This window comes from Bubalus bubalis, chromosome X (assembly GCF_019923935.1).
Source record: "Bubalus bubalis isolate 160015118507 breed Murrah chromosome X, NDDB_SH_1, whole genome shotgun sequence".
Classification (NCBI taxonomy): Eukaryota; Metazoa; Chordata; class Mammalia; order Artiodactyla; family Bovidae; genus Bubalus; species Bubalus bubalis.
In genome coordinates this window covers 51,259,890-51,283,620 of record NC_059181.1, presented here as the reverse complement: position 1 = coordinate 51,283,620, position 23,731 = coordinate 51,259,890, and the positions used below count along the sequence as shown (strand labels likewise).

Genomic DNA, 23,731 nt, shown 5'->3' with positions numbered 1-23,731 from the left:
TCTCCCCTGTGTCAGATCCTGGGCCTTCCCAATCTGTGGCTCAAACAGCTTACTCCCCAGGGTGAATCTCCACCCATGTAATCTCCCTGTACCTTTGAGTTCCCTCCCAGGGGTACAAGGCCTGACCTGATTGCTTTTCTTCCCTCCCTGCCTAATTACGGATGAACCTTTCTTGTTGTCTTGGTTGTACAGGAGTCCTTCGCCAGTTTCCAATTAGTTTTCAGTGAGAATTGTTGTGTGTTCATGGGGCAAGGTGAGTTGCACGTCTCCTTCTACTCGACCATCTTGATAGATCTATTTTCTTATTGCTGTTCTCTATTTGATGAGTCATTGTCAGCATACTTTAATTCTTTAGATATGTTTTCCTTTAGTTCTTTGAATGTATTTATAGGAGCTGATTGAAAGTGTTTATTTACTATGTCCTATATACATATGCCCTCTGCTGCTGCTGCTACTGGAGAAGGCAATGGCACCCCACTCCAGTACTCTTGCCTGGTAAATCCCATGGACGGAGGAGCCTGGTAGGCTGCAGTTTCTATTGACTGTTTTTTGTCCTGAGTATAAGCCACATATTATTATTTCTTTGCAAGTTTTGTAACTTTTTATTTGACATTGGACAGTTTTGATAATATAGCAACTCTGGACTTTTGACTCCTTCCCAAAGCACTGTAGTTGCTGCTTTTTAGTTTATTTGTTTAGTGACATGTCTGAGCTAATTCTGGACAGTCTGTGTCTCCTGCAATGTGTAGCCTGATGTCCTTGCTCAGATTTTTACTTTTAATTCATGTCATTTTTAAGTCTAGCTTCCTAGGAGTCTCCCTAGGATCATCATAGTTTATTAATCAGCCAATGATTAGTCAAAGGTTGTGCAGAAACATCTTGGGCCAATAAAGCTTTCATTTTTACAAAAGGGATCAATGTGTACATTAGGGCATACATTAAAAATTCAAGCAATTTATGTCTGGCTTTTATTGTTTTCCTTGTGCAGGTCTCATGTTCAACCAGGTATGAATATGTAATCGGGGCTCTTCTAGGCCTCTCCTGAGTCTATATGTAGCCATGCATATCTACACAATCTTCCAGATTCCCAGGACTATATGGGAGCTTATTCAAGCCATTTATGGTTGTTTTATTGCTCAGATGTCCCAGTTAAATTTTTGTATGGTGTATTGCAACCACAGACAACTAAGGTATTTGTCCCACCTGATTGTTTGCCATTGATTTTGTTATTATTTTTGACAATGCCCTGGGATTGAAGGCCTCTTTATTTTCATTGAAAAAACGTGTTTCTTGTCTCAAGATCAGGTAAATCACTGCTCACCTTTTATTCTACCTGTTATTTTTTCCTTTACATTTATGTCTATAATAAATTTGTCTAGAATTTATGTGTGGTAAGGCTCTAACATGATGTTTTTTCCCCCAAATACCAACCTAATTTTCTCAACAATTATTAACAATTCATCTATTCCTCATTGATTTGAGCTTTCTTTAGCATATTTTAAGTTATCATGTGTCTAGAGTCTTACTCAGTATTAGCTGCACTAAAACAATGACCTGTCAATTTTTGTGTCAGTATCACATCATTTTAGTATATGTTTATAATACACCCTGGCCTTTTTGTTGATGTTGTTTGAGTCAAGACTCCTCTTACTGCTCTTTTAAAAAATCACAGCACTGTTTTTAATAGCCAGGACATGGAAGGAACCTAGATGTCCATCAGCAGATGAATGGATAAGAAAGCTGTGGTACATATACACAATGGACTATTACTCAGCCATTAAAAAAATACATCTGAATCAGTTCTAATGAGGTGGATGAAGCTGGAGCCCATTATACAGAGTGAAGTAAGCCAGAAAGAAAAACGCCAATACAGTATACTAACGCATATATATGGAATTTAGAAAGATGGTAGTGATAACCCTGTATGCAAGACAGCAAAAGAGACACAGATGTAGAGAACAGTCTTTTGGATTCTGTGGGAGAGGGCGAGGGTGGGATGATTTGGGAGAATGGCACTGAAACATGTAAAGTGTCATATGTGAAACGAATCGCCAGTCCAGGTTTGATGCATGATACAGGATGCTCAGGGCTGGTGCACTGGGATGACCCAGAGGGATGGGATGGGGAGGGAGGTGGGAGGGGGGTTCAGGATGGGGAACACGTGTACACCCGTGGCGGATTCATGTTGATGTATGGCAAAACCAATACAATATTGTAAAGTAATTAGCTTCCAATTAAAATAAATAAATTTATATTAAAAAATAAAAAATTATAATCTATTCTTATTCATTTGCTTTTCCAGCATACCTTAGAATTATTCTGTCAGGTGAACAAAAACTATTTCTTATGCATCTTTATATATCAGGATGGCACATGATTAACTCAAATGTTTTATTATTGCTATGAATGAATCTTCTGCTTCTTAATAGAACTGTTCCTCTGAAGAGACGCCTAAACTTTTGCCATGAATCTAGAGGACAAACTTTGTCCAATTTCATGTTGCATTTCTGGAAAATTGTTGAGTTTGGAATGTACCTATGCTAGAAATGGTAGGGCCTTGGCACATGCTTCACCTTATTCAACAGGGCTACATCCCACCCCTAGAAGCCTGACAGAGTTCCTCATTATCCTTCCCTTCTCAGTAGTGACTATTATATGTATTAAGTGAAGTGGGTGAAAGATGCTCAGTCACATCCGACTCTTTGTGACCCCATTGCCTATGCAGTCCATGGAATTCTCCAGGCCAGAATACTGGAGTGAGTAGCCTTTCCCTTCTCCAGGGGATCTTCCCAACCCAGAGATTGAACCCAGGTCTCCCCATTGCAGGCAGATTCTTTACCAACTGAGCTATGAGGGAAGCCCATTTTATGGGCTTATTAATACATATTATATGTATTAATGTCTTCCTCAAACATATCAAATTTTCCTAGTAGATACTCATTTCTCTAAGCCAACTGTCCAAGAGCTGCACCAACTTAAGTTTTAGCTACAACTTGCCCAGCATTACTTTCATAAGGGGTATCTCTTAACTATAGTTAGTAGAAGCAATTGAGGAGTTTAGATTCCTAACACTCAATCAGGTCATAGTTCAATACTCCTACAAAGTCTTTACACTGATGGACAATGCAGTATTTAGGATGAGTTAATTTTCATTTAAAGTCAATTTTAAATTCCCATTAAGATTTTCTGTTAATCTTTAAAACTGTATTTTCTACCATTTTGTCTTTTAAAAAGCAGAGGAGTTTGAAGTTGGGCAGACTTTAGTTCAAACTCTTATTAGTTACATATAAAATCTCTTATTAATTACATAACCTTTGTAAGTTACTTCTCTTTGACCCTTTGTTTCCTCTTCTATAAATGGAGATAAATAACACTTTTCAGCACTTTTATGAGGATTAGAAGCATTAACACAAAGGCTGACTTAGCACATTGCCAGGTATATAACATGTAATATTATAGAACATGTTCTTGTTGATTTTGTGAACATTGCTAATTGCCTTGTGCTTTAATAATGATCTTGTATGAGTTACTGATTTTTACAGGGCAGTTCCGCCAACGCTAAAAGACTTGGATGATGCCTCTTTTTGGGTTCTTGGGAATTTTTAAAAGTAATCTTTATATCTTTTACCCTGCTTTTAAGGAGTGGCCTATCACTTATTGTTATCCTGGGGCTGGTTCTAAGAATAGCTCCTACTCTCTGTCTCACCTCCCTTACGATTTTCTGCTTCTAATTTGTTCTACACTGGGAAATCAGATGACCAAACTATCAGAAATGTGTCTAAATAAAGAATAAATAGGTTGATCAGAAGGCTAAGGGGTTCTCTTCAGGGGAAGAATATAGAACCTATTAGAGCATAGTCTTTGTGATAGCTGGTAGAGCTGTTAATAAGTCATTTTTACTTATTTTCATGTTCTTGGATGTGTTTCAAAAACTCAGAGAATCAAATAAACAGGAAAATGAGCTACTACTATACTTTTGAGGAAAAAAGATAAACAAACATGCAATTCTAGAGTTAATATGAGATAATGTAGGGCTGTGATGCAGGAATGTGTTAGGAGCTAGGAGGAATGAATATAATCCATTATTCTTATTGGGAAGACTTGTTAAGTCACCAATCTTAACATCAAGGTAGTTAGAATATTAACATATATTAAGCATCTATTATGTAATTATGTGACAGGGCCCCTGCATGTATTATCTCAATCCTCAAACAGCTCTGAGTAGTAGGAATTATTATACCCATTTATGGTGAGGAAATGGATATGCTAAAAGGTTAAAGTGACTTATTCAAGTTGAAAAGTGACAGAGCCAGAATTTAAACTAAGGTTTGTTCAATTTCAAAGCTCAAAAATCTGTAACCATCTGGTGATTTGTAAGGACTGACTTCCTCTTTGTACAAAATTTACTTACTCTACATCAGCAAATAAACAATGAGGACATTTAATAAAAAAAAAAAAACCTGAATACCATCGACAATTACAATGATATATCAAGTGCCTAGGAATTAATTTAAAATGCAGAAGACCTTTATGAAAGAATATTAACTCTACTTAGGACATAAAGCTCTGTACACCTGAAATTAATATAATATTGTAAATCAACTATACTTCAAAAAAGACTGAAAGAGAGATCTGAATAAAGGGAAAGTTAGACTATGATCTTAGGGTAGAAGGAAAACATTATAAAGATGTCAATTCAACCTAAATTAATCTATAAATCCAATTCATTGACCAAAAAACCCAACAAGATTTCGTGGAAAATGGGCTAATTCTAAATTATATATGGAAGATTAAAGATTCATGTGGTTCAGGAGTAGTCAGTACAAGTCTGAAACAAGAAAAGCAAAGAGTAGAGATTTAACCTACCTGCTATTAAGGCAAATTACAAACCCTTCATAAATGAATGAACGTGATATTGGTGAGGGAGCAAATAGGCAATGGAACAAAATAAAATTCAGGGTGAACTCAAGTATATATAGGAACTTGGTACCTAGGAATGGTGGTAACACAAATCAATGGGGAGAGAAGAGATCATTTAATAAATGGAGTTGGGAAAACTGGATTATTATGTAGAGAAAATAAAACTAGACATACACAGAATAAATACCCACTAAAGACCTGAAATGGAAGGCAATATTATAAAACTATAATGTAAACAGTTACATCATAGTTACAGAAAAAGTAGAAACATCTTTATGACCCATGGGTAGGGAAGAATTTATTAAATAAGATCCCCAAAGCACACACCATAAACGCATAGATTGATGGGTTTGACAAAATCAAATTAAACACTCATTGGTTACGGGTAAAGTGTGCTGATATCTGCCATTTACCTGGAAATGAATCAAAAAGGATAGATAAATGGATGGTTAGAGATAGAGAGAGGGATAGTTATATTGGATAAAGCTGTTATTATTAATAATTATAGAATCTAAGCAGTGGTCGTATGATTGTTTGCCATACTATTCTTCCAGTTTTTCTTTATATGTTTGTATGTATATGGGCTTCCTGGGTGGTGCAGTGGTAAAGAAGCTGCCTGCCAATGCAAGAGAAGTGTGTTTAATTTCCGGGTTGGGAAGATCCCCTGGAGTAGGAAATGGCAACCTACTCCAGTATTCTTGCCTGGAAAAATCCCATGGACAGAAGAACCAAGTGGGTTACAGTCCATGGGGTCACAAAGAATCAGACATGACTGAGTCACTGAGCAAAGCACACATATATGTATGTGTATGTGTGTGTGTGTTGGGCGGGGGAAGGCTTCCCTGGTGGCTCAGATGGTAAAGAATCAGTCTGCAATGCAGGAGACCTGGGTTGCGAAGATCCCCTGGAGAAGTGAAAGGCTACCCACTCCAGTATTCTTGCATGAAGAATTCCATGGACACAGGAGCCTAATATATATATATATATATATTGGCCATGCCATATGGTATGGCATGCAGAATCTTAATTCCCTGACCAGGAAACCCATGGGCCCTGCAGTTGAAGCACAGAGTCTTAACTACTGGATGGCCAAGGAAGTCCCAATTTTCTGTACGTATGAAATCATAATAATGAAAAGCCAGTGAAAGTGAAATAATTTTGTTCAAAAAGGATATTGTACATAAAGTTTTAAAAAACTGTAGCTGACTGGAAAAGAAATTTGACATATACACACACAGATATAGAAAAGGCATCTGCTATATTTTTATGTCTATACATATATATATCTCACAAAAAACTTATGTAATCAGCAAGGAAAAGATAAATAACCTAAAAGAAAATTTGCAAGATAAATAGGGACTTCAGAGAATGAGAAAACAAATAGCTAATATATTATATATAAAATAGAAAAGTGAAAGTGAAAGTTGCTCAGTAGTGTCCAACTCTTTGCAACCCCATTGCCTATGCAGTTCATGGAATTCTCCAGGCCAGAATACTGGAGTGGGAAGCCTTTCCCTTCTCCAGGGGATGTTCCCAACCCAGGGATCGAACCCAGGTGTCCCCCATTGCAGGCAGATTCTTTACCAGCTGAGCCACAAGGGAAGCCCAAGAATACTAGAGTGGGTAGCCTATCCCTTCTCCAGCGGATCTTCCTGACACAGGAATTGAACCAGGGTCTCCTGTATTGCAGGCAGTCTCTTTACCAACTGAGCTATCAGGGAAGCCCTATATATAAAATAGAAGATCAAATAAATGCAAAGTAAAATAGAAGATACTACTTGAAACCCAATGGATTGGCAAAAATTAAGAAGTTATATAAGAACTGGCAATAATATGAAGAAATAGAAACTCTTATGCACTATTCATAATTTAGAACAAATTTCTAGAGAAATCTGGCAATATTTGGTGAAAAATTTATATGCACATTTTACAGGATCCAGGACTTCTACTCTAAAATGCATACTTCTGATAAGCTGACACAGGAACACAAAGAGACAGAGACATCTGTGAAGATATTCCCTGCAGCACTGTTTGGAATACCTAAGAACTGGAAACTATTTATCAAAGAACAAATAAAGTACTGTGATATTAGTACTTGTTGGAATATAATTCAGCAGTCATCAGGAATGAACCATATATGAATATGGATAGATCTAAAAAAGAACACTGAGTGAAAAAACTAAGAAATAGAAATGAGATGTACAACATCTCTTGTGTTTAAAAAGAAAAAAAAATCTATACAAATAAACATCACTAGAGATTGTACATGGATATGGATCTTGCCAACCCAGGGATTGAACCCAGGTCTCCTGCATTGCAGGCAGATTCTTTTACCATCTGAGCTACTGCTGCTGCTAAATTGCTTCAGTCGTGTCCGACTCTGTGCGACCCCATAGATGGTAGCCCACCAGGCTCCCCCGTCCCTGGGATTCTCCAGGCAAGAACACTGGAGTGGGTTGCCATTTCTTTCTCCAATGCATGAAAGTGAAAAGTGAAAAGTGAAGTCGCTCAGTCGAGTCCGACTCTTAGCGACCCCATGGACTGCAGCCTACCAGGCTCCTCCGTCCATGGCATTTTCCAGGCAAGAGTACTGGAGTGGGTTGCCATTGCCTTCTCTGTCTGAGCTACTAGGGAAGCCCATATATATGTCATGGCAATCAATTCCAGTGTTTCTGAAGTCTAAAGTCAGCATAAAACCTCCCCACTTCAAAATACCATAAAAACCACTTGCTTAAGGGAAATGTCAAAAAAGTAAAAGAGAAATGAACTGACCACCTCCGGGTCACATGGCTTACCGGAGTACACAGCACATGAGCAGCAGATGGGTGGGGACGTTAGCTGGATTGAGCATACTGGGTGTGTCTGACTTCATACAGGCCAGGAAAGCACGCATCCTTCTGTTTTTGTCCTCAACTGCTTTGCCTAGCCAGAGCTTCTTGAGGTTTGGGCAAGTCCATTCCCGAAATGTCAGTGCAGACACCAGCTCTGGGGTTTGAGGTGACTTCCCTTTATAGGCAGACCACTCTTTAAGAATCACTGAAGGAACTAAAAGACAGAAATTGAGGAAAAACAGGCTATAAAGACTCTGAGCATTTCACTGCTGGTCACAACTGACAGAATCCATCACACTTCAACATCTTTATATTTTCTGTCACTATAATTTTTATTGTTAGCAGCAGTAATGGCGAGAGTAGTAAACATTTATCAGATGCTTGGCATGTATTAAGTATTTTATATATAAATGTAAATCTTATTTCTCTAGACAAACCTGAGAGAGAAGCATTATGATTATATTATCACAAAATATAGTACCCATTTTATAAATGAAAAACAATCAAAGCTCAACTGTCACATAGTTCTACAGTCATATAGTAGTCCCTCCATTGTTCACAGGGAATACATTCCAAGACCCCCAGTGGACACCCAAAACCATGCGTAGTACTGAATCCTGTATATACTATGGTTTTTCCTATACCTATAAACCTATGATAAAGGTATGCAAGAGATTAACAACAATAATAAAATAGAACAATTATACTGTAATAAAAGTTATCTGAAAATGGTTCTCTCTCTCTCTCAAAATATCTTATTGTACAAATTTAATGCCTTTTCCATCTTAACTAAGCCCTTATCATGTACTGTGTCCATAACTTTTGCAGTTCAAGATGTGACAGCAAAACTAGCATAAATTTCTTTTTTCTTCTTCACAATTTCACAGATAGACTTGTTCTTACCATACATCTGTTTGTTCTTAGTACAGATGTTAGCAATGTCAGCATATCATTTTTTCCTTCCCTTATTAATTATTGAGAACTTAATAATAATAATTAACTAATTATCAATTATTGAGAACTTTTACCTTTTCACTTAAAGAAAGCACTTTCTTGTTTCTCTTTGACATATTTGAACTGCTAGTATCACTACTCTTGCACTTTGGGGCCATTATTAAGTAAGATAATGATTAGTTGAACACAAGCACTTCAACTGATTATAGGGACATCCCTGGCTGTCCAGCAGTTAATATTCTGCACTTCCACTGTAGTGGACACAGGTTCAATCCCTGGTTGGGGAACTAAGATCCTGCATGCCTCACTGTGTGGCCAAAAAAATAAATGAATAAAATAAAATGATTTTAATACAATAGCAAAGATAGGAAATAGACATTGGTACAACTGTGTGTATAGTTCTACATCATGTGTAGATTCATGCAATTATCACTGCAATCAAGATATAAAACTATTCTATCACCACAAAGATTTCTCCTGTGCTACCCCTTTTATGGTCACATGCAATGATCTCTGGCACCATCCTTGATCTCTGCCAACCACTAATCTGCTCTCTATCTCTATAATTTTGTCAGTTTGAGAATGTTATATAAATTGAATCAGAATGCAACCTTTTGAGACTGGCATTTTCACTCAGAATAATGCTCTTGAGATCTATACATGTTGATGCATATATCAATAGCTCATTCCTACTTTGCTGAGTAATATGCCATGGTATAGATGTACACAGTTTACCTTTTGAAGGACATCTAGGTTATGTCCGGTTTGGGGCTATTATGAATAAAGGTGTTATGAGTATTTGTGTATAAGTTCCTGCATGAAAATACATCTTCATTCTCTAGCATAAAGGCTCCAAAAATGTAGTGCTACACGCTTATTCTTAGTTTACTTTCAGTTTTAAGGAACTGCCAAATTGTTTTCCAGAGTGGTGGCATCATGTTACATTCCCATCAGCAAATCATGAGTAATCCAGTTTTCCCACACTCAATCTAGCATGCTCTATTAACATCATTATTCATTTTAGCCATTCTGATAGATAGGTATATAGTAATACTTCACTGTGGTTTTGATTTGCATTTCTCTAATGGCTAATGATGGTGAACATATTTTCATGTCTTTATATTTCACACATATATCTTGTTCAGTGAAATGTCTGTGAATGTCTTTGCTGATTTTCTAATTGGATTATTTTTATATTGTTCAGTTTTGAGAGTTCTTGCAGATACTTTCTTTCAGAGTATTTCAGATACTAGTTTAGATATGTGGCACTTGTTCACCTGTGGATTTCCAATTGATCCAGTACTATTTGTTAAAAAGACAATCCTTCTTCCAACGAAGTGCTTCTGCAGCTCTGTCAAAAATCAGTTGGCTGTACTTGTGTGAGGCAATTTTTGGGTTCTCTATTCTGTTCCATTGGTCTATACCACTGTTGATCACAGTCTTAATCACTGTAGCGACATATTAAGTCTTATGATCAGGTAGAGTGATTGCTCTCAAATTATTATTCCTTCTCAAAAATGTTTTAGCTATGCTAGGTCCTTTCTTTTTCCATATAAATATTAGAATAATCTTATCTTCATATATATAGAATCCTGATATAATTAGATATAAACTCTGTTAAATCTATATACAATTAATTTCGAAAAAAATTCCCAACAAACAAAAGTCCAGCACCAGATAATCTGATAGTGAATTCACCAAAAATTTAAAGGAGAGCTACCACCTATCCTTCTCAAATGATTCCAAAAGAACTGAAGAGGGAGGAATGCCTCTAAACTCATTCTATATAAAACAAAAATATCCTTCAAGAATACAGGGAAAATAAAGACATTTTCAGATGAAGGAAAACTAGGATACTTTTAAAAAAGCAAACCTATCCTAAAAGAATGACTACAGGTATTTCTCTACACGAAAAGGAAATGATAAAAGAAGGAATTTTGGAATTATCAGGAAGGAAGAAAAAACAATGAAAAGAACAAATATATGGATAAATACAATATATTTTCTTTCTTCTGAGTTTTCTAAATTATATCTTACAGTAAGCAAAAACTATAACAATGTCTGTAGAGAAAATAATTAAGACAATTATAAATGGAGAAAGATAAAGAGATGCAATAGAGGTCAGGTTCACCTCACCTGAACTGGTAAAATGTCAACACCAGTATAGAGTATGATAAGTTATGTATATACAATGTAATACCTACTAAATACACTAAAGTAGTTATACAAAGAGATACATTCAAAAACATATAGATAAATAAAAATGAAATTCTAAAATAAGTTCACATATCTATAGGATGGGAAGGATAGGAAAACAGAGACATGAAAAACAGAACAAACAAGTAAAAATAAAATGACAGACTTAAGTTTTAACATGCCAATAATTACATTAAATACAAGTAACTTGGTAAAGTAAAGTAAAGTAAATTGGTCTAATGACACCAATTAAACACACTGTGGAATCTAAAAAGATGACACAAGGGATTCCCTGATGGTGCAGTGGTTAGGACTGGGCACTTTCACTGCCAGGGCCCAGGTCCAATCACCGGTCAGAGAAACTAAGATCCTGCAAGCAGAGTAGTGAGGCCAAAAAAAAAAAAAAAAAAAAAGAGAGAGAGACACAAATGAACTTATTTACAAAACAGAAACAGACTCACAGACTTCAAAAACAAACTTATGGTTAACAAAGCAAAAAGGAAAGGGCTGGGAGGGAGGGAGGGATAAACTAGCAGATTGGGATTAAAACATACACACTACTATACATAGAAGATATAAAGCAACAAAGACCTACTGAAAAGCACAGGGAACTCTATTCAATATTCTGTAATAACCTCTATGGGAAAAACATCTGAAAAAGAGTGGATATATGTATATGTATAACTGATGAAATTAAAAGACGCTTACTCCTTGGAAGGAAAGTTATGACCAACCTAGATAGCATTTTCAAAAGCAGAGATATTACTTTGCCAACAAAGGTCCATCTAGTCAAGGCTATGTTTTTTCCAGTAGTCATGTATGGATGTGAGAGTTGGACTGTGAAGAAAGCTGAGCGCTGAAGAACTGATGCTTTTGAACTGTGGTGTTGGAGAAGACTCTTGACAGTCCCTTGGACTGCAAGGAGATCCAACCAGTCCATTCTAAAGGAGCTCAGCCCAGGGTGTTCTTTGGAAGGAGTGATGCTAAAGCTGAAACTCCAGTACTTTGGCCACCTCATGTGAAGAGTTGACTCATTGGAAAAGACCCTGATGCTGGGAGGGATTGGGGGCAGGAGGAGAAGGGGACGACAAAGGATGAGATGGCTGGATGGCATCACCGACTCGATGGACGTGAGTTTGAGTGAACTCTGGGAGTTGGTGATGGACAGGAAGGCCTGGCGTGCTGCAATTCACGGGGTCGCAAAAAGTCGGACACGACTGAGAGACTGAACTGAACTGAACTGATAACTGATTCACTTTGCTGTATGCCTGAAACTAACACAACACTGTAAATCAACTATACCCGAATATAAAATAAAAGTTTAAAAAAGGGTTCCCTTTCCTCCACATCTTTTGCCAATATTTGTTGTCTTTTTGATAATAACCATTCTGAAAGGTGTAAGGTGATATCTCACTGTGGTTTTGATTTGCATTTCCCTGATGACTGGAGAAGTTGAGCATTTTTTCACATGTCTGTTGGCCATAAGTATGTCTACAGAAAAATGTCTATTCAGATCCTATGCCAATTATTTAATTGGGTTGGCTTTTTGATGTGGAGTTGTAAGTATTCTTTGTATATTTTGGATATTAACCCATTGTTGGATAGATCATTCACAAATCTTTCCCAATTCAGTGGATAGCCTTCCTGTTTTGTTGATAGTTTCATACGCTATGCAGTTTTCAATTTGATGGAGTCCCATTTGTTTATTTTTGTTTTTGTTTACCTAACATGAGGAGACATATCAAAAAAAAAAAAAAAACAAACAAAAAAAAACCCTAAGACTGATGTCAAAGAACATAGGGCTTAGGTTTCTTTTAGAAGTTTTTATGGTTTCAGGTGTTATGTTTAACTGTTTAATCCATTGCATGTAGCTATCCAGTTTTCCCAACACCATTTATTGAAGAGGCTGTCCTTTTCACCATTGCATATTTTTGCCTCTTTTGGGTTCATTTATGGGCTCTTCATTCAGTTCCATTGACCCATATATCTGTTTATGTGGCAGTACCATTCTGTTTTGATTATTGAAGCTTTGTGTGTAATACAGTTTGAAATTGGGGATTGTGATGCCTCCTGTTTTGTTCTTTTCTTTAAAATTTACAACACTGTGTTAGTGTCAGGTGTACAGCAAAGTGATTCCATTTTATACATATATATACACATTATATATAGGCTTCCCTGGTAGCCAGGCGGTAGAGAATCTGAACCTGAATATATAATACAAGATATATAATTATAACTACATAGTATGTATAACATATGTATGTCCTTTTTCAGATTGTTTTCTCATATAGGTTATTACAGAGTATTAAGTTGAGTTCCCTGGGCTACACAGTAGATCCTTATTATCTGCTTTATGCATGCATGCTATGCATGCTAAGTCACTTCAGTCATGTCCAACTCTTTGTGATCCCAAGGACTGTAACCTACCAGGCTCCTCTGTCCATGGAATTTTCCAGGCAAGGATACAGAGTGGGTTGCCATTTCCTCCTCCAGGGGATCTTCTTGACCCAGGGATCGAACCCATGTCTCTTCTATCTCCTGCATTGGCAGGCAGGTTCTTTACCACAAGCGCTGTTTATGTTAATCCCAACCTCCTAATTTATCCCTTCTCCCCAGCCTTTCCCTTTTGGTAACCATAAGTTTGTTTTTGAAGTCTGTAAGTCTGTTTCTGTTTTGTAAATAAGTTCTTTTGAACCACTTTTCAGATTTTCCACACTAAGGAGTATCATACGATATTTGTCTTTCTCTGTCTGACTTACTTCACTTAGTATGAGAATCTTTAGTTCCATCTGTACTGCTGCAAATGGCATTATTTCATTCTTTTTTAATGGCTTGAGTAATATCCTAGTGTGTGTGTGTGTGTGTGTGTGTGTGTGTGTGACAGAGAGAGAGAGAGAGAGAGAGAGAGAGAGAGAGAGTGTATTCCATTATCTTCTTCATACATTACTCTGTTGATAGAAATTTAGGCTGCTTTCATGTCTTGGATACTATATATAGTGTTGCTATAACCACTGGGTTGCATATATCTTTTCAAATTAGTTTTCACCTTTTCCAGATATATGCACAGGAGTGGGATTACTGGATCATATGGTAGTTCTAGTTTTAGTTTTTTAAGGAAAAACACCATACTGTTATCCATGTTTTTTTGTTTTTAAGACTTTATGGCTATTTGGGTCTTCTGTATTTCCATATAAATTTTAGAGTTGTTTTAGTTCTGTGGAAAACATTGTTGCTATTTTGATAGGGATTGCATTGAATCTGTAGATTACCTTAGATAGTATGGTTTTTGACAATATTAACTCTTCCATTTCACAAGCAATTATATCTTTCTGTTTGTGCCATCTTCACTCTCTTTCATCAAAGTCTTATAATTTCCTGAATATAGGTCCTTTAACACTTTGCTTAGATTTATTCCCAGGTATTTTAATTTTTTTAATTGGAGGATAATAGCTTTACAGTGTTTTACTGGTTTATTTTAATCTTTACGTGCTTGTTTGTTGGGAGTTTTTGATTACTGATTCAATTTCATTAAATTGGCCTGTTCATATTTTCTATTTCTTCCTGATTTAGTCTTGGGAGATTGTACATCTCTAGGAATTTATCTTTCTTCTAAGTTGTCCATTTTATTTAATTAAAAAAATTTTTGTTGTATATTGGAATATAGTTGGTTAACCACGTTGTGTTAGTTTCAGGCATACTGCAAAGTGATTCAGCTATACGTATACATGTACCTATTCTTTTTCAAATTCTTTTCCCATTTAGGTTATTTTACAGAGTACTGACCAGTGTTCCCTGATTCTTGTTGCTTATCTATTTTAAGTATAGCAGTATGTACATATCAATCCCAAACTCCCAATCTCTCTTCCCACCTTCCCCCTGATATAGGCTGTCCATTTTATTGATGTATAATTGTCCATAGTAATCTCTTATGATCTTTTTCATTTCTGTGGTGTTGGTTGTAGCTGCTCCTTTTTCATTTCTGATTTTATTGATTTGGGCCCTCTATTTTTCTTGATGAATCTAGCCAAAAATTTACCAATTTTATCACTTCAAAGAACAAGGTCTTAAGTTCATTGATCTTTCTTATTTTTAGTCTCCATGGCATTTATTTCTGTTCTGATTTTTATCATTTCTTCTACTACCTTTGGGGTTTTTGTTCCTATTTTCTAGTTTCTTTAGGTGTAAGGTTAGGTTGTTTCAGATTTTTCTTTTTCCTGAGGCTGGGTTGCATCACTGTGCCTCTTAGAACTGCTTTTGGTGCATCCCACCGTATATACTCAATCACTGTGTTTCTATTTGCATTTGTTTCTAGGTATTCTTTGATTTCTTCTTGAATTCTTCAGTTGATCCATTGATTCTTTATATATGCCATTATTATTTATTATGCTACAATTTATTATAGTAGCATAACCTTTGACCTCCATGTTTGAGATTTTTTTTGCAGGCTTTTTTTTTTCCCCCTTGTAGTTAATAACTAGCTTCATATTGTTGTGGTTGGAAAAGATGCTTGATGTGATTTCAATCTTCTTAAAATTACTGTGACTTATCTTGTGGCCCAGCATGTGATCTATCCTGGAGAATGATCCATGTACACTTGAAAATAATGTGTATTCTGCTACTTTTGGATGTAACTTCTATATATCTACTAAGTCCATTTGGACTAATGTGTCATTTAAGGCCAGTGTATCATTTATATTCTGTCTGGATAATCTGTCAACTGATGTAAGTGGGATGTTCAAGTTCCCTAGTATTAATATGCTACAGTCAACTTCTCCCTTTAGGTCTCTTAATATCTGCTTTATGTATTTAGTCGCTATGTTGGCTGTAATATATGTTTATAATTTTTGTATATTCTTGGATGGATCCTTTGTTCATTATGTAATGTCCTTTGTCTCTAGGCCTGGAGCTGGTGTTGAAAGGCTAATGGGTGGGGCTGGAGCCCAGAGGGTCCAGGACCTGCTGTCCATCCACTAGTAGGTGAAGCCAGGTCCTAGGGCTAGTGCTGGTCCATTTGTGGGTGGAGATAGGTCCCAGTGTGTTGGAGTTGATGTTGGCCTGTAGCTGGATGGGGCTGGGTCCTGGTGTGGCTGGCAGCTCAGTACAGCAGCCAGTGTACTGGTGGGTAGGTCTGTGTATCTGCCCAGCTATCTGTCTGGCCTGGAATGTCATAAGACTGGTGCTAATTGGCTGGTGGGTGGGGCTGGGTCCAGGCACTAATAAACTAAAGGGAAGGTTCCAAGATGGCACTTATCAGCACCAATATACCCATGATAGGATGAACTCCTCAAAATGGCTACTGCTGGCTTGATGTCCACACGATGATGTTTCAATTACCTCTTGTCTCTCTGGGAGGCTCTCTAAATCAGCACTTGGCCTGATCCAGCCTCTTTACAAATTATTGTTTCTGTCCTGAGTCTTGGACTGTGTGAGATTTTTTGTGTACATCCTTTAACAGTGGAGCCTTTACTTTTATAAAGGCAGAAGGGACTCCATGACTTCTGATGAAAGATCAGCCTTTATTTGTATTATTTTCCCCTATATGTAAAGCATCGTTTCTCTCTGGCTGCTTTCAATAATTTTTCTGTCTTAGGATGGACAAGGGTTTCATTTCCAAACTACACAAACAGATCATACAATTCAGTACTGAAAAACCAAACAACCCAATCAAAAAGTGGGCAGAAGATCTAAATAGACATTTCTCTAAAGAAGACATAAAGATGGCCAAAAGGCACATGAAAAAAAAAAATGCTCAGCATTGCTAATTATTAGAGAAATGCAAATCAAAACTACAATGATATATCACCTCACACCAGTCAGAAGAGCCATCATTAAAAACTCAATGCATATATATGCAATCTAGAAAAATGATACAGATGAACCTATTTCTAAGGCAGGAATAGAGACAGAGACATAGAGAATGGACCTATGGACATGGGGGGGAAGGGAAGGGTGGGATGAATTGGGAGATTAGGATTTACATATATACACTACTATGTGTAAAACATATACATTGGGGCTTCCCTGGTGGCTCAGATAGTAAAGCGTCTGCCTGTAATGTGGGAGACCCAGGTTCAATCTCTGGGTCGGGAAGATCCCCTGGAGAAGGAAATGGTAACCCACTCCAGTATTCTTACCTGGAGAATTCCGTGGATTGAGGAGCCTGGTAGGCTACAGTCCACGGGGTCGCAAAGAGTTGGACACGACTGAGTGATTTCACTTTGCTTTGCTTATGTGTAAAACAGATAGCTAGTGGGAACCTGCTATATAGCACAGGGAGTTCAGCTCAGTGCTCTGTGATGACCTAGATGGGTGGGTTGGGCATGGGGTGGGAGGAAGTCCTAAGAGGGAGGGTATATATGCATACATATAGCTGATTCACTTCGTTGTACAGCAGAAATTAACACAACATTCTAAAGCACTTATACTCCAAAGAAAAAGTTTTTAAGTGTATAAATAATAGATGCTGGAGTGGGTGTGGAGAAAAGAGAACCCTGCTACACTTATCATTGGAACATAAATTGTTGCAACCACCATGAAGAACCATACCGGGGTTCCTTAAAAAACTCAAAATAGAGTTACCATATATATTATCCAGCTATTGCACTCCTGGGCATATATCCAGAAAAGATGAAAACTCTAATTTGAAAAGAGACATGCATCCCAATGTTCACAGGAGCACTATTTTCAATAGCCAAGACACAGAAGCAAACAAAAAAAATGTCCTCTTCATCATAGGCTTTCCTGATGGCTCAGACGGTAAAGAATCTACCTGTAATCGGGAGACCTGAGCTCGATCCTGTGTTCAGAAGATCCCCTGGAGGAGGGCATGGCAACCCACTCCAGTATTCTTGCCTGGAGAATCCCCATGGATATAGGAGCCTATTGGGCTATATAGGTCACAAAGAGTTGGACACAACTGAGCGAATAAGCATAGCACACAGCACATTCATCATAGGGGATTGGAATGCAAAAGCAGGAAGTCAAGAGATACCTGGAGTAACAGGCAAGTTTGGCCTTCAAATACAAAATGAAGCAGGGCAAAGGCTAACAGAACTCTGCCAAGAGAATGCACTGGTCATAGCAAACACCCTTTTTCAACAACGTAAGAGACAACTTTACACATGGACATCACCAAATGGTCAATACTGAAATCAGACTGATTACATTCTTTCTTTGTAGCCGAAGATGGAGAAGCTGTATACAGTCGGAAAAAACAAGATCTGGAGCTGACTGTGGCTCAGATCATCAGCTTCTCATAGAAAAATTCAGGCTTACACTAAAGAAAGTGGGGAAAACCACGAAGCTAGTCAGATACAACTTAAATCAATCCCCTATGAATATACAGTGGAGGTGACGAATACACTCAAGGGATTAGATCTAGTAAACAGAGTGCCTGAAGAATATGGACAAAGTAACAATGTACATGAGACAGTGAACAAAACCGTGCCAAAGAAAAACAAAGGCAAGAAGGCATAGTGGTTGTCTGAGGAGGCTTTACAAATAGCTGAGGAAAGAAGAAAAGCAAAAAGCTAGGGAGAAAGGGAAACGTACATCCAACTAAACACAGAGTTCCAGAGAATAGCAAGGAGAGACAAGAAGGTCTTCTTCAATGAACAATGCAAAATAACAATGTACATGAGACAGTGAACAAAACCGTGCCAAACAAAAACAAAGGCAAGAAGGCATAGTGGTTGAGGAGGCTTTACAAACAGCTGAGGAAAGAAGAAAAGCTGTGGCGGATTCATTTTGATATTTGGCAAAACCAATACAATAGTGTAAAGTTTAAAAATAAAATAAAAATTAAAAAAAAAAAGGCTAGGGAAAAAGGGAAACATACATCCAGCTAAACACAGAGTTCCAGAGAACAGCAAGGACAGACAAGAAGGTCTTCTTCAATGAACAATGCAAAGAGACAGAGGAAAACAACAGAAAGGGTAAGACTGGAAATCTCTACAAGAAAATTGGAAATATCAAAAGAACATTTCATCCAAAGATGGGCACAATAAAGGACAGAAATGGTAAAGACCTAATAGAAGCTGAAGAGCTCAAGAAGTGATGGAAAGATATGCAGAAGAAATGTACAAAAAGGATCTTAATGACCCGGATCTTAATAACCACAATGGTGTAGTTTCTCACTCAGAGCCAGACATTCTGGAATGTGAAGTCAAGTAGGCCTTAGGAAGCACTCCTGCCAATAAAGTTAGGGGATGTGATGGAATTTCAGCAGAGCTATTTAAAATCCTAAATGATGATTATTAAAGTGCTGTACTCAATATGTCAGCAAATTTGGGAAATGCAGCAGTGGCCATATGACTGGAAAAGGTCAATCCACTTTCCAAGTCCCAAGAAGGGCAGTACTAAAGAATGTTCAAACCACTGGACAATTACACTCATCTCTCATGCTAGTAAGGTTATGCTCAAAATACTCCAAGATAAGCTTCAGCATTATGTGAGCTGAGAAATTCCAGATGTTCAAGCTGGGTTTAGAAAAGGCAGAGGAACAAAAGATCAAATTGCCAACGTTCACTGAATCATAGAGAAGGTAAGGGAACTCCAGAAAAACATCGACCTCTGTTTCATTGACTATACTAAACTATTAAAAAAACTAAGATCATGGCATCTAGTCCCATTACTTCAAGGCAAATAGAAGGGGAGAAGGTGGGAGCAGTGACAGATTTCCTGTTCTTGGGCTCTATAATCACTGCAGATGGTGACTGCAGCCATGAAATTAGAAGACGATTGGTTCTTGGCAGGGAAGCTATGGCGAACCTAGACAGTGTGTTAAAAAGCAGACATCACTTTGCTGACAAAGGTCGGTAGAGGCAAGACTAAGGTCTTTCCAGTAGTCAGGCACAGATGTGAAAGCTGGACAATAAAGAAGGCAGAGAACTGAAGAATTGATGCTTCTGAACTGTGGTGCTGGAGAAGACTCTTGAGAGTCCCTTGGAAAGCAAGGAGATCAAACCAGTCAATCTGGAAGAAAATCAACCTTGAATATTCTTTGGAAGGACTGATGTTGAAGCTGAAGTTCCAACACTTTGGCCACCTGACACAAACAGCCAACTCACTAGAAAAGACCCTGATGTTGGTAAAGACTGAAGACAGAAGAGGGTGACAGAGGATCAGATGGTTAGATGGCATATCAGATGGTTAGATGGCATCACCGATTCAATGGACATGAATTTGGCCAAACTACGGGAGATGGTGAGGGACAGGGAAGCTGGGCGTGCTGTCGCCCACAGGTTCATGAAGAGTCATACACGACTTGGCGACTAAACAACAACAACAACAACAACATACATAGTTATATTTCTCAGCCATAAAAAGATTGAAAATCTACCATTTGCAGCAACATGGATGGACTTAGAGAATATTATGCTTAGTGAAATAAGTCAGACAGAGAAAGACAAATATCATATGATATCACTTATATGTGGAATATATAAATAATGATATAAAGGAACTTATTTACAAAACAGAAACATACACACAGGCTTTGAAAACAAACTTACAGTTATCAAAGGGGGAAGGGGGAGATAAATTAGGAGTTTGGGATTAATAGATGAAAGCCTGTTGCTGAGCCATGAAAGACACTGGGATTCTTGGCCTCCAGAGGAGAGGAATTCAATCTGGGGCCAGTGACAAGGCTTGATCGCTCAGAGCTTTTGTGTGATAAAATTTTATTAAAGTATAAAAGAGATAGAGAAATCTTCTGACATAGACATCAGAAGGGGGCAGAAAGAGTGCCCCACTGCTAGCCTTTAGCAGTATGTTATATACCTGTCAGCAGGCAGTTAATTAGAGAAAGGAAATGTCTCAAAACTCAGAGTGGCACCAGGCCCCTCACCCACAACATGCATTTTGAGATAACACTAGCACAAGGTAAGTCATCCTGGGTTATAAAACGATTGACATGAATCTTGAAGAAAGGTAGGTTTCCAAGTAAACATATAGTTTCATTAACATAGATTAGGAGAACAATATATGAGTAAAACATACTGGTTTGCTGAGCCATTATCAGTTCTGAGGTTCTGAGTCTTAAGAAAGACAGAGTATAGAGTAAATTCATAGTTCAGTAACATACCTTAAGAAAACCATTTCCATAAGAAAAAAGCATTGGTTAGCTCAAAGTTTGAGAAAAGTTAAGATTAGGTGGAACCAGGTGCCATCATGGCAACACAAAATTTTAAGAGAACCCTCCTTTTAATTTTGTATAAAGAAGGGAAAATTTCCTTCTGCTGCTTAAGAGAGAGATAAAAAATGTCTGACATTTGCAGCCTATTTCTTCTGTTTGTAGACTCCTGCCCTTTCTGCCTGTTACCCTCTCATAGATACACACTACTATATATAAAGTAGATAACCAACAAGGACCTACCATATATATATATATATATATATATATATATAGCACAGGGAACTATGTTGAAATATGTTCAATATCTATAATGGGAAAGAATATATATATATATATATATATATATCGGAACCAATTTTGCTGTACACCTAAAACCTACACAACATAATAATTCAAGTATACATCAATACAAAAGCATTTTTCCTGTCTTTAGATTTGGAAGGGGTTGACTGTAATCTATCTCGTCATGATTTCTTTGGGTTTATACTATTTATAACTCATTCAGCTTCCCTGGTGGCTTAGCTGGTAAAGAATGTGCCTGCAATGTGGGATACCTGGGTTCAATCCCTGGGTTGGCAAGATCCCCTGGAGAAGGGAAAGGCTACCCACCCCAATATTCTGGCCTGGAGAATTCCATGGACTAGTAGTTCATGGGGTTGCAAAGAGTCAGGCACAACTGAGCAACTTTCACTTTCACTTTGGGGCTTCCCTGATAGCTCAGTTGGTAAAGAATCCACCTGCAATGCAGGAGACCCTGGTTTGATTCCAGGGTCAGGAAGATCCACTGGAGAAGGGATAGGCTACCCACTCCAGTATTCTTGGGCTTCCCTTGTGGCTCAGCAGGTAAAGAATCTGCCTGCAATGCAGGAGACCTGGGTTTGATCCGTGGGTTGGGAAGATCCCCTGGAGATGGGAAAGGATACACACTCTAGTATTCTGGCCTGGAGAATTCCACAGCCTGTATAGTCCATGTGGTTGCAAAGAGTCAGACACGACTGAGCAACTTTCACTTTCAGCTTCTTGACTCTGTAGGCTTGTTTTTGCCAAATTTGAGAATATTTAAACTATTATTTAAGTAATTCTTTTCTCCTTCTGAGACTCTGATTTACACAAATATTAGATCTTTTATTATAATTCCACTGATCACTGTTCATTTTTCAGTCTATTTTCTGTTATTGAGACTAGATAATTTCTGTTTTTCTTTCTCTAGGTTCAAAATTATTTTCTCTGTTGTCTCCAATCTGCAGTTTAACCCATCCTTTGTGTACTTTATTTCAGTTATTGTATCTCTTAATTCTTAATTTCCATTTATTCTTCTTTGTATATTAGATCTCTTTGCTAAGACTTTCCGTTTTTAATTTGCATTAAGAATGTTCAGGGAATTCCCCAGCAGTCCAGTGGTTAGTACTTGATGCTTTCACTGCCAGGGGCCTGGATTCAGTCCCTGGTTGGGGAAATAAGATCCCACAAGCCAAGAAGTGTGGCTAAAAAATTAATAAATAGAAAGAAGAAAAACAATGTTCAAAATTGTTTGTCAAAGCATTTCTCTCTCATGGCTGCTCTGAAATCCTTAGCAGGTAATTTAATCAGTTGTGTTACAATGATTTCATTTTCTATTGATAACACAAATCTATTGATTTTCTTTACTCAGTTTGAGATCTCAGTTTGAAATCTTTCTGGTTCTAGGTATAATGAGGGATTTTCAATTCAAACCTTGATATTTTGGGTATGATTTTAAGAGACTCTGGATCTTATTTAAATTTTGTGTTTTAGCAGGTCTTTTCTGTTAACACTCTGGTGGGTGAAGGAGGATGCTGTCTCTTTACTGGCAAGTGGGAGAAGAAGTCCTAGCTTCCCACCTGGCTATGTCTGTCACCTCCACAGTGGGTGTAGGTGGCATACCTTCTTATAGTATGGCAAAGGTAGAATTCCAGGTTCTTCATTTGGCCTTTGTTGGTTGGGGCAAAAGTAGGTTATAGCTTTTCTATAGTGTTTGGCTGGAGTAGAATGGTTATTATCTAAACGCTTTCTGTATTGCTAGGTTGTTCCTTTGGGTACTTTGGCTAGAGAAAACCAAAATACTTGGTTTTCTTGGTCTGTAGCTGTTGGCATTTTTGGGCTGTGAGCTTGTCCTGTACCCAGCATGGGCTATGTAAAACACAGGGAAAACCAAGGGAACTTACTACTGCTTCATTCCTTAGAGCCCAAGGCCCTTAGGCAATCTGTCACCTCTTCACCTTCTAGAGCATCTTGTGCTTTTTAATATAGAATATCCTTAGCTTTTAGTTTTATTTAGCAGGAGGAATAGGTAAAAATACATCTACTCCATCTTCCCATAAGCAGAAATCTAGTTGGTTCCTTTGAATGTATTAATTTGACCATATTACTCTGGAGCTTAAAACATCTCAATGGCTCTAATTACCTACAAGATCGAATCTCAAAACAAAAACCACACTGAGGAGGAGAGACTACATCAGATACATCTCCACATTCCCAAAGTTCAGCACGGATCTTATAAGTAATAGTTACTTTGAATGCTTAACAATTAAAGAATTTGAGCTTAAGTTAATGTATTTCACTTTGGCCACCTCATGCGAAGAGTTGACTCATTGGAAAAGACTCTGATGCTGGGAGGGATTGGGGGCAGGAGGAGAAGGGGACGACAGAGGATGAGATGGCTGGATGGCATCACTGA

At 37.7% G+C, this 23,731-nt stretch overlaps 1 protein-coding gene across 5 annotated transcripts in view; it reads right to left on the bottom strand.

The window, feature by feature from the left end:
• FAM120C (family with sequence similarity 120C) overlaps positions 1–23,731 on the bottom strand; it is a 133,338-nt gene that overhangs the window by 34,854 nt on the left and 74,753 nt on the right. For 4 of the 5 annotated variants that reach the window (XM_006068992.3, XM_025276953.2, XM_025276954.2 and 1 more), the window contains exon 10: positions 7,716–7,965. In XM_006068992.3, the coding sequence (XP_006069054.1) occupies positions 7,716–7,965 (250 nt within the window). Of the gene's footprint in view, positions 1–4,979; positions 5,334–7,715; positions 7,966–23,731 lie in introns of those variants that run through there. The other variant, XM_044937228.1, reaches the window with a different exon arrangement.